We start from the raw sequence: 11945 nt of genomic DNA, 5'->3' as shown, positions 1-11945 counted from the left end.
GTGTATATGAAGTTTGGATTGGAAGCTTGAGATTCATATCATTGACTTCGTCTTGGCTAAGGAGGGTTATTTATAGCCTTCCAAGGTCGATTGGATGATCAAGTGGATCAAATTCAAGATAAAAGACCATTTATGACTTTTGTCTATATTTGATCATTCTCATCCAATTAGGCCATGGGTGCGCCTATGATCGTAGGAGAAATAGTCACCATATTAGGGTGATCATTTCACTCTTTGAATCACTCCATTTGGTTGAGTATCGCCCGAGTTCCACTTTTGAAAAATAAAAAGTTTTGGTCATTGTTCATCCAACTCGTCACGAGGAAGAAGACAAGCTCGAGCTGAAACGTCATCATTTTGAGACAATGTGTGTCTGGGCGCAGTGTTCCGTCTCCATCCGTTAGCTCTCAGACGCTGTTTTCGTTCGGGGAACAATGTTGAGGCGCGTGTTAATTGATCTGGTGATGCGCGGAAGCACTTAAATTTGTTGTAGTGATTTGTTGTTGTCTGTTGGATGATGTCTGGTCGTTCATCCGATGGTTGTGTGGTATGTTGTAGTTGTTTATCCTATTTTTAACTACACTAAATCAGGATCAATTTTCAGCCTTGTTTGAAATTAACTTTTTCTTCACTTCTTTTGCCTTTATTTTTAACCTACAAACACACTTACATAGACACAAATATTTGTTTTGTCTATTTATTTTATATTTTTTGAGTTCTATAAATATAATTAATTTGAGATTTAAATGTATACAACATCTATCTCAAATTTTTTATTTTATTTATTTGAGCCCTCTTTCATTAATTTGAAATAGAATGAATAGACATTTTGCCTTATTGTAATTTTAATTTAATTAGAATTAATTATCACACTAATTATCCTAATTAATTATTTTAATTTGACGTTAATTTTAATTATTTTAAATGTATTTATTCAAAAATAATCATTAAATATTTATAAAATGAGGAACTATAATTTTAGTTATTACACTATTATTAATATTTTTAAATTTATTTATTATTATTATAAATAATTGTATTATTATTTAATATTTTAATTTAATATTTAATAAAAAATTAATTATCATAAAAATTTTGATGTAAATTACCATTATCTAGTTTTAAATGTTATTATCTTTTAACAAAATAAATATAAATAATATTATTTAAAATTTAATTAAATTATAGAAAAATGATAATAATAATAATTAAGAAAATTATTATTACTTTATGAGTATAATTTTAATAATAAAATTATAATTTTAAAACTATTATATTATATATTAAAATAAAATAAATTATATGTTAACATTATTGTATAATACTAAATTAAATATAATAAGGGTATAATTTGAATTAAAAGTTAAGTTTGATAAATAATTATTTTAATTAAGATATTAATAAAAATTTATACAATATATGAGTTATAAGTTATATAGTAAATATAAACTTGTGCCAACCTTTAAAATGTATCAATTCTAAACACATATTGTTATACAATTTTGCCCTAACCAAACACTCCTATACGGTGGAGCCTACCTTTATTGCACGTTCTGCTTTTTTATGGTCAACAACTCTAAACAAAATAATTGGTACACATAAGAGAGAAAAAGAGTGATGCTGATATTTTGTTTTGTTTTTGAAGAACCATTATAAAAAATTGTTTAGAATAATTATATTATGTACTAGTTTGATTCAGTTTATTGATATCTTAACAACTTATTTAGTTTATTTGTAAATATGTTTCATATCATCTAGCTTATTTAATAAGTTTGGTAGGTTTGATTTAGTTTATATGCAAAATTTATTTATTTTTTATATTTATAATATTATTTAATAATTAATATTATTTATAATGTTATATATATTTATTAATGTAATTTAAATATTAATAAATGATTTAAATTAAAAAAATAATATATTTAAAAATAAATTATATTAATTTTATAATAATTTGTTAATATATAATTTTAAATATTAATAAATGACTTAAATTAAAAATAATATATTTTAAAATAATGATATGAATTTATTAATTTTTATAAATACATAATTTTAAATATATTTAATATAAATATGATATAAAATATATATATATATAATAATAATATTATAATATTTTAAGTCTCCACCTCTTTCTTATTTAAAAATTTACCTTTTGTCTCTATTTTTATTTTTAAAAAAATTTCAAACAATATTTAAATAATTCATTCAAGTATCTATTATTCAAAGTTATGTAAATTGATCATAGTCAATCAAGAAAAATAATTTATTATTATTATATATTTTTTCACATTTTCATACTCAATCTCTCTATTCAATATTTCAATAATCAATTCATTTTCGGGTTTTCTCACCCTCTTTCTATCATCCTTCATTCCGGCTCATTCCGGCTACGTTTGATTCATCTCAATTATAATAAATACTTTTTAATAATTAATTAAGACTAGTTTGATTTTTAAAGTTATAGGTATCGTTTGGTACATGGTACTAATTATATAAGTATATGGGTATAAGTTATAAAAGAACATTTTTCAAAAAAATATTATAAGAGAGTATTAAGATGTATAAATTACATGTGTTTGGTTGGATATACAAAAGATGTATAAATTGTATATATTTGATAATTTTGTGTTTGGTTTGTGAAATAAGAAAAGTAATAAAAAGATAAAAAAATTATTTTACCCTTATATTATTTTAATATTTATCTTATTTAGTTTTTATTATTTATTATATTTAAATTAATAAAATAATATTTAACTTAGTAAAATAATATATATTTATCATATAAATATTTAAAAATAATAATGTTATAGGATTATATATATATTTTTTAATTTTTTTTTAAGAATTCATACAAATCAAATTATTATTATAAATATAAAATATGGTGATAATTTTTTCAAAAGGAATATTCATCTGTATGTATATGTAATTTATTCCCTTAGTATGTATATGTAATTTATGCCCTTACTGACTATGAAATCTAGCCTTGGTACGAGTAACCATTCTATAAAACTTTTAAAATTGAGATAAGTATATTATTTATATTTAAATTGCAACTTAGTGAAAATTTCCATTAAAATAATGAGATGTAGTAGTCTCACCTAGGGGTGTAAACAAGTTGAGTCGAGCCGAGTACCATACTATTCGAACTCGACTCGAATTGCATTGGAAATACTTGAACCCAAACTCGATCGAGTATTAAAATTTGTACTTGAACTTGACTCGATTACAATTCGAGCTACTCGAGCTCGAACTCGAAAAATCGAAAATTAAATTTGATTAATTAAAATTATATTTTACCATTACATAATATTTTAAACATAATATAATATATATTTCACAAACCACACATATATAATCACAACATTATTTAAGAATAAGAAATTTAAATATCATCACATAATTTAAAAATAATCATTCAATCACAAACATCTAATTTAAAAATTACAAACGAAAATATTTAAAAGATGTTCATCACAAATATTATAAGTTTGACAATATGATGCAGTGGTCATATAGTGATCTTCAAATTCTATAATATTCGAAATAGTGAAAGCAATGAATAAGCTGCTCCGCTAATAGTAGAATCCAAAAATTAAATGCTTCAAGGTCTTTGATGGAGAAAGAATTTGAAAGATGGACGAATGAGAAAACAAAGATGTGTTTGACCGTTTAAAAATGGAAGGAGAAGAGAGACAAATAAGATCTTCTACTACCGAATGAGGTGTTACTCTATTCCAGACCAATCAGATTTCAACAGTATTATTTTAATAATAAATAAGGGATCGGGTTGAAAGGAAGAGAGGGAGAACTGGAACCCATATTTTATTTTGGGTTCATCTGAAGCGCCATGTAAAACAGAATAAAGAGAGGCGTTATTGAGTGAAGCTTCCTTCGCTTCACTCGCCATGTAAAACAGAATGAAGAGAGGCGCTATTGAGTGAAACTTCTTTCGCTTCACTCAGTTTATATGCCTTTAAGAAATTTCATGGAAAACCTCTAACACATTAATGTAAAGACTTTTAAGCGTTTGTATAAAAATATTTATTTCTTCATGTATGTATAACCTACTGGAGGATTAAAAATGCTGAAACAAGCGTGCTAACCAGTGAACTATGAAGTGTTACCTAGTGAAGTTGTCTTCTTTTCTATTTTTACAAGCGCAACCTAGTGAAGCTTTCTTCTTTTCTATTTTTTATAAGCGCAACCTAGTGAAACTTTCTTATTTTCTATTTTTACAAGCGCAACCTAGTGAAATTTTATTCTTTTCTGTTTTATAAGCATAACCTAGTGAAGCTTTCTTCTTTTTTGTTTTTACAAGCGCAACCTAGTGAAGCTTTCTTCTTTTATGTTTTTATAAGCGCTAATAGGAGTTAATTTAAGTGAAGCTAAAATCACTCAATGAAGGATTAAAAAAAAAATTTCCGCTACAATTCCACTATTCACTTTCTTAAGAGACTATTCACATTCTCTCTCATCGATCATCTTTAAACTTTGAAACCCTAGTACTATTCTTCTACTCTACGAAGATTTCTTGCGAAAATGTCACAAAACAAAGACACAAACATGCCAATGGAATTATCCAACGCCCGAGATCTCGTCTTGGCGGTGTGTAACAGCATAAACGAAATCGTCTTTATATCCAACGACAACGCCGACAATAAATCAGAGAGGTAGTTTATTTTGATTTATATTGTGTTTCTAGTATTTTCATTACTATTACACCAATTTATTTCATTTCATTTGTGAATTACTGATTTTTCTTCTCATACTGAAAATTTTGTGTTGTAGGGTCATAAAGAATCAATATGAAAGGAAGAGGAAGACGAAGACGAAGTCATCGACTGATGAATCATTTTCTATTCTTGCATCTACAACTACTGATACTGCTATAGTTACATCTCTCAATTAAGAATTATCAACTCCCCCCAAAACCAAAAAAAGAAAAATAGTATTTAAAACAAGATCATCTCCGAGTGGCCTTTTCAACATATTCAAAAACTTAGTGAAGAGAAAGGAAGCTATGAAAGAAATCGGGTTTAGTTCTATTCTTACATGGGGTGTCTCCAAGTGCCCTGTTCATTTTTTGAAACACGTAGTCAGAATTTTTGACCACGAGAAGAGTTCTCTGGTATTGGCCAACGGTGATCATATCCTTATCGATGAAGACCTTGTCTAGTTCGTGCTGAACCTCCCTAGAGGGCCAATTGACATAGTTGAGTCCATTGGGATGGACATACATGACCCTGACTATTATTCATTCTTGAGGGTTTGGAGGGCCAGATAGAGCGTAAAAGAATCAACTTCATCTCCTGAAACAAATTTTATGATAACCAAGATATTAAGTAACACAAGTGTAGACAAAGATTTCAAAATTGACTTCGTTTTCTTTGTTGTCTCCAGCTTTTTATGTCCAGTTCAAAATTCACGATCTAGGTAAACATTTTTTTCAAATCTATTATATATCTATTTGTATTTGTGAATACTTACACAAGTATTATATTAATTTAGGTTCAAAATTCTCAAATCTTTAATGGATGTTGAGAACAAAAAGAACCTGAACTAGTGCGAATTCACACTACAAGGATTGGTTGAAAGTGCCTGAAAATGAAATACAAATGATGCAAAAGATAAACAAACCTATTTTGATGGACCTCTAACCCTTTTATTGGTAGATATTTTATTCACTTATAAGTAGTCTCTTGTATATGTTTTATAGATATGAAATATTCACTAACATGTTTCTCTTTTCTTTCAGTTATGCTACCTAGATGATGTTGTTGTAAATGATGTAAGACATCTTTATCAAAGGTCTTTTCCAATCATCTCTTGCTGGGATGACACCACGTTGTCAAAGATTAGCATGTTAGAATTGGAGTAGGTGGTTTTGAACATGGGAGGGCAGGGCACGCCTACTAGTTAATAAAAATGAACGTAAGATTCTATTTAATTATTTGGAATTAACTCAAATTCTAGTTAATTTATTGGAATTACCTGAACACGAGACAATGAATTTTAATAATCCAATGAACAAAGAAAATGTATTGAATGAACAAATTTACTTACATTTGTATATAATTTCATGTTTTTGAGACTAATAAACTATTGTGATTTTAGTCTACAGATGTTAACATCCAAAGTCTCTCAAACTTTTAAAGATATGGCACAACAACTGTTATATCTATTAGGCGAGTTAGAGAAACTCAACATCTATCCTAAGCCTATTTTTGAGGCTGGTTTCCTGAATCTGTCAGAGTCAGAAGTGTACATAAAACACTTGAAAGTGAATGCAGAGGGTTGTGTAAATAGGGAAGATCCTCTAAAGGTGGCAGTTGGGGACACTTTAGATAGTGAAGACTTGAAAATGAATAGTCCCCTGATTGAAGACCCCTTTGAGGATTTAAATGTGGACAATGAGATAGTCCAGCACACTCTGTTAATTCCAAGGCCGATCCACAATCAGTCTGTGTCCACGAGCCTGTTCCAAGCTAATCACGGCCTAAATCGTCCGTCAATTTGGTTTATTTTTTGTTTTAATTTTTGCCTTTCTTTGCTTTTAAATACCTGTATTAACTCAAAAAAAAAATGTAACAAAAAAATATATTCTTTTTAAGAAAAAAAATTCTAATAGAATTTGTTTGGATTTTGTTTTATTTTTAAACTAATGTTTTACTTTTTATAGGTAAATTTTTTCGAAATTCACTACTAGCCTATAGGTACATTTTATTTCATTTTATTATATTTTAGACTTAAGATTTATAATAACAATATATATATTTTTAAAAACGGATTATATCAAAACTAAATACATGTTTAGACTTTGATTCACCTTATATGCATGTTTTAAGATAAAATAAATAAATAAGGTGTAAAATAACATTATTTTAAATGGTCAAGAATTTAAAGTAGAGATCGTCATCGACAGACACACCAGATATATCATCGATATCATTCTCACGTGTAACCAAACACCAAACCAATAATAAAGTCTCTAAAATGCACTTATACATGAGAAATATTTTTCTTTCTTAATTTATCGATGATTTAATTAGGTCACTGCTCTAAAAAAAATCAAAAGTAGTCTATATAAACATCTTTAAATGCATTATAGTCAAGTCTACCATTTTGGTTTCTCGACAGACTCGAGAGAAATATAAATTATGTGGCACGATTATCGAGTTCGAAAACCTCTTTTAGCTTATTTTTAAATTCACTCTTACTTTAAAGGTCATATTTATTAACTTATTTAGTTTATTTAATATTTATATTTTAATAAATTAATCCATTCACACTTAATTTTATTTTTCATAATTTTATTGTTCTCCTAGGGTTATTTAAATAACCATAACCTAAAACCATCATATCATTTTCTTTCTCCTTTATCACATTATTTAATTCATTAACAAAACAAAAATACTAAAATATCATATATTTTAAATTATTATTTTTTATTTTATAATTATATATTAATACCCTTTAAGTCATTTAAAAAAAAAATTACCTTTTCAAATTATCATCCATCGTTATTTTTCGGTTATTTGGATAACTCAAATTCGAACAACCCCTTAATTTTTAGTTTTAATAAATACAATAAAAATATTTTAAATAAAGATTTCAAATTTTTTAATTATTACATTCTAAATGTTAGCACAAATATTACTCAGTGATGCTTTTCTTTTTTCTTTCCTGTTTTGATTTTTGTTTAACAAAAACATGTTTTCTTCGTGTCCCTATTTTAATAAATTTTGTCTTCTCATGAAACTTTAATATCATCGTGATGTAGGACGGCAACTCCATCCAATAAATAATTGTAAAATAAAAGACAGAAAATAATTGTTTTTTTATATAGAATTTTTAAATTTTTTTTTTTCATATTTATGTTTATCAAAAATGATAAAAGTTTTACTAAAATTACTGAATTAAAATTTGCATAATTCTGTTATTTCTAAATAAATAAAGATTTTTTATTATTATTATTTTTAAAATAAAATTTTTAAAGTCGAAAAATTATTTCGACAATAAAATTATAACGAAAACTGAACACGAATCCGATGTGAGCGGCAACATATACAGAGGAAAGAAAAAAAATTATTTTTTATGAAAAATAAATATGTTTAGAAGATTTTTGTCACGAACATTTCCATGTTCAGAAGTTTTTTTTCCAAAACATTGTCATGTTTGCGAGTTTTTTTTCCGATCATATGGTCATGTTTGTGATTTCTTTTCGAACATACCATATTTTATTAAAGACGACCACATAATTTATTTATCTTAGCTGTTAAGAATCTTTGAGTGAAATTGAAAAAATTACATCCCTTATCATTTTTATCCTTACAAATTTGATATATTATATAAGATGTGAAGGAAAGATTTCTCTTTCACTTGTTCTTATCGGTTCATACTTGACTGTATAGAGAGAGAGAGAGAGAGTGAGAGAGAGAATGAGCGGAGAAGGGAAAGTGGTGTGCGTAACAGGGGCGTCGGGATTCATTGCTTCATGGCTGGTGAAGCTGCTGTTGGACCGTCGCTATACCGTCAAAGGCACCGTCCGAAGTCTTCGTGAGTATTTTCTTTCTTTCAATCGATGCATGTTAATCTCAAAATTGACAATCTAGAAAATCGAAACTGTGTTCATTTGTTTGTCAATTGTCATGTTGATCGATCTTACTCTTATATAAGATGACCCAAAGAAGACAGAACATTTACTAGCACTAGATGGAGCAAAGGAAAGACTTAAACTCTTTGAAGCAAACCTAATTGATGAAGGATCTTTCGATACTGCTGTCCAAGGTTGTGATTGTGTCTTTCATACAGCATCTCCTGTTCTTATGTCAGTCGATGACCCAAACTTAGAATTGATTGATCCTGCCGTAAAAGGAACACTTAATGTTCTCAATTCCTGTTCTAAAGTCCCATCTATCAAAAGGGTAGTTATAACATCATCAATGGCTTCTGTTATTTTCAATGGAAAACCTTTGAATGCTGATGTTGTAGTTGATGAGACTTGGTTTTCTGATGCAGCTTATTGTCAACAAATAAAGGTTTGGCTAAATATAGTAAGATGTTATTAAATGAGATAAGAAGCTATAGATTAATTATTATGTTTAATTACAGATGTGGTATATGGTTTCAAAAACTTTAGCTGAAGAAGCTGCTTGGAAATTTGGTGAAGAAAATGGGATGGATTTGATTACAATCCATCCTGGATTTGTTATAGGTCCTCTTTTACAGCCAAATTTGAATGTAACCAGTGAGGCTATTCCCAACCTCATAAAAACAGGTCATTATATCTGCTCATATGAATGAATCAACAAACACAGTTCTTCATATCTTCTAACATTGATTGATTTAAGCAAGTTATTGAGCAGGACATGACTTTTTCTCTGACGGAAGATATCGATATGTGGATGTTAGAGATGTGGCGTTTGCTCATATTAAAGCGTTTGAAGTTTCTTCGGCTAAGGGGAGGTACTTGATGGTGGGAACTGTCGCATATTCCTCCGAGGTTGTCAAGATTTTGAGACAACTTTACCCTGCTCTTAATTTGACAAATACAATTAGGTAAAAGAAAAAGGAAACAGTTTTATTTGTTTTTTTTCGGTTATTTGATGGGGTTGTGCTCCTTATCAATGGATCAGGGAGGAGGATGAGATGAAGCCGAAGCCACCATTGTATAATGTAAGCAAGGAAAAGGCAAAGAGTTTGGGAGTTAATTTTCTTCCTTTGGAGGTGAGTGTAAAGGATACAATTGAAAGCCTTGTGGAAAAGAAACTCCTCACTTTCTGAAGCAAATAGCAAATTATTGCGATTCCATTTATAAGTATGTTTCATAGATTTGTATTTGTTGTACTTATCTTAAAGTTTCAATGGAATAACTCCATTTTTTACTTCACTTAGAGAAACTTGTTTGATTTTTGAGTTTTTTTAAGCATTTTTACTTAAAATCTAATCATCATTTCATCAATCTTATCACTCTTTTTATTTATTAAAATTATCTTTTATTAACCTAAAAAAAGAAGTTAGTGAAAAATAATAGGGTGTTTTGATATATTAATCTCAGTAAACTGTTTTATTTATAATTTATCAAACAAGGTTTTATTTAAGAAAAAACCCAAAAAAAAAGACTCCCTCAAAATGACTTCTTAATGAACATAATTTTGTTTTTGGATTAGAACAAACTTGAAAAAAATTATGTATCCTCAATGTGATGAGGCTTGTGAAGTTGTTTGTAGCTAATAACTAGCTATCAGATTCCTTTGCTTCATTTTCCTTATAGTTTGATCTATTTTTTATGGAATCTTACTCATTTTTTTACTATTTCAAAGTTTCTTGAGTAATTTTGGCTCTCATTGTTTGACTTTTTTATGATATCAATGTCAAGATATGAGTACAAAATATTGTTAGAAAAAAAAGTCAATTGGGCGAAGATAACAAAGTTAACATAATAGTTAATATTTTAAAAAATAGATGATTAATTTGACCTTATTACACAACTTATTAAAAAATCACGATTGAAAGACAACTTTCTCTTAACTTTATGAGGTGTTTGATATGAGGTACAAGTTATATAATATAATTGTATAGATCTGTTATTTTTGTTTAAATTATAAAAAAAAAAATGATATGAATTGTATATGTTTTATGATTTTGTGTATGATATATATTAGAAAAATGTAATATAATGATAAAAATATATAAATATTTTTAATTAATACTGATTAAACTATGAGCTTAATTTTTTTTTTTTCTAATTGTAACACCCGAAAATTCTTTCATTTTTGGAGAGTTTTTGTAGAAGGCTTTATTTTGGAAAATTATTTAACCTCGATTTGTATATCTAAAATCTTTTATTTAAAAATTTATAAAAATATATTTATGGAATTTTAAAATTAATTATAATAATAATTAATTTTTGATTAAATTTTGAATAATTTTTTAAATTTAAAATAATCAAATTAAAATTTAATTAAAAAAAATCTTTATTTTAAATTAATTAAAAATAATTAATTATAAAAGATTATTTATTTCATTAAAAGTGTTGTATACAAATATTTTTATACGTGTATAAACGTAATTTTATCAGAGATTTGTTGAGTTCGATATTTTGTGATACTCGAGAAAAGGCTATAGCGCTATATCTTCTGTACCTGTGAAAGACGGTCTCTAATTCATAAAATTTTAGATATTTGTTTGAAAGTTTGATTTTATTACGTTTTATTTAACTAATTAATTTTTAAATTCTAGATATGTATTATGAGTTTTCTTGAATTTAAAATTATAAAATAATATTTAAATTGTAGTACTTGAAATTGATGTCGAGAATTGTCGAGGAAAGTAGTAGAAAAATATAAGAATGAGTGTCAGAATTTAAAAATAAATTCAAACATACCTTTATTAAAAAAATTGTGATAATATTTAAAAATATTTTTATATTTTTTCGAATTTTAAAAAAATAGTTTAGAGTTTATAATTGTTAAAAAACAATGAAAATTAAAATCCCCAACCCCTAAGGCAAGTGTCCGAGTCACGAATTGGGTAGGAAACCGGGTCAACAGGTTTGGGCACTCGGTCAACATGGAGGCTAAGATCTTGGTCGCGCATGTTGGTTCTTTGGTCGATCGTGAGATTTCTCGGTTGGGGTCAAGATTTCTCGGTCGGACGCCAAAAAAACACTATAGGTTTGCAAGTTTTGGATGGAGCTTCCATCTTTCAATCTGAAGTCATGAAAAGCTTTCACTACTCTCATTGATCATTTTTAATATCATCCCGATATATTAATCAATCGGGAAGAGGTTCAATTTGATTCGAGCAATTCTTGAGTAAAAAATGGGATTTCGATTTTTAAGGTTAAATCTAGTATAAGAAGTTTACCAATAGCTTCCTTATACATGTTAAGATCAAACAAAATATGAACATGTTAAGACTATTTATGACTTTTG

The 11945-nt window shown here is 27.2% G+C and overlaps 1 protein-coding gene across 1 annotated transcript; it reads left to right on the top strand.

Annotated features, from left to right (window-relative positions):
• Nucleotides 1-8403: 8403 nt before the first annotated feature.
• On the top strand, nucleotides 8404-9898 carry LOC124945405 (phenylacetaldehyde reductase-like). Its single transcript, XM_047485832.1, has 5 exons — nucleotides 8404-8565; nucleotides 8686-9047; nucleotides 9121-9286; nucleotides 9375-9567; nucleotides 9645-9898. The coding sequence occupies exons 1-5, from the start codon at nucleotides 8448-8450 to the stop codon at nucleotides 9790-9792; spliced, it is 987 nt and encodes a 328-aa protein (XP_047341788.1). The 5' UTR covers nucleotides 8404-8447; the 3' UTR covers nucleotides 9793-9898.
• The last annotated feature ends 2047 nt before the right edge of the window (nucleotides 9899-11945 follow it).

Source organism: Impatiens glandulifera, chromosome 7 (assembly GCF_907164915.1).
Source record: "Impatiens glandulifera chromosome 7, dImpGla2.1, whole genome shotgun sequence".
In the NCBI taxonomy this organism is placed as follows: domain Eukaryota; kingdom Viridiplantae; phylum Streptophyta; class Magnoliopsida; order Ericales; family Balsaminaceae; genus Impatiens; species Impatiens glandulifera.
Note: the sequence above shows the minus strand (reverse complement) of the source record. Positions and strands in the feature narration are given on the sequence as shown.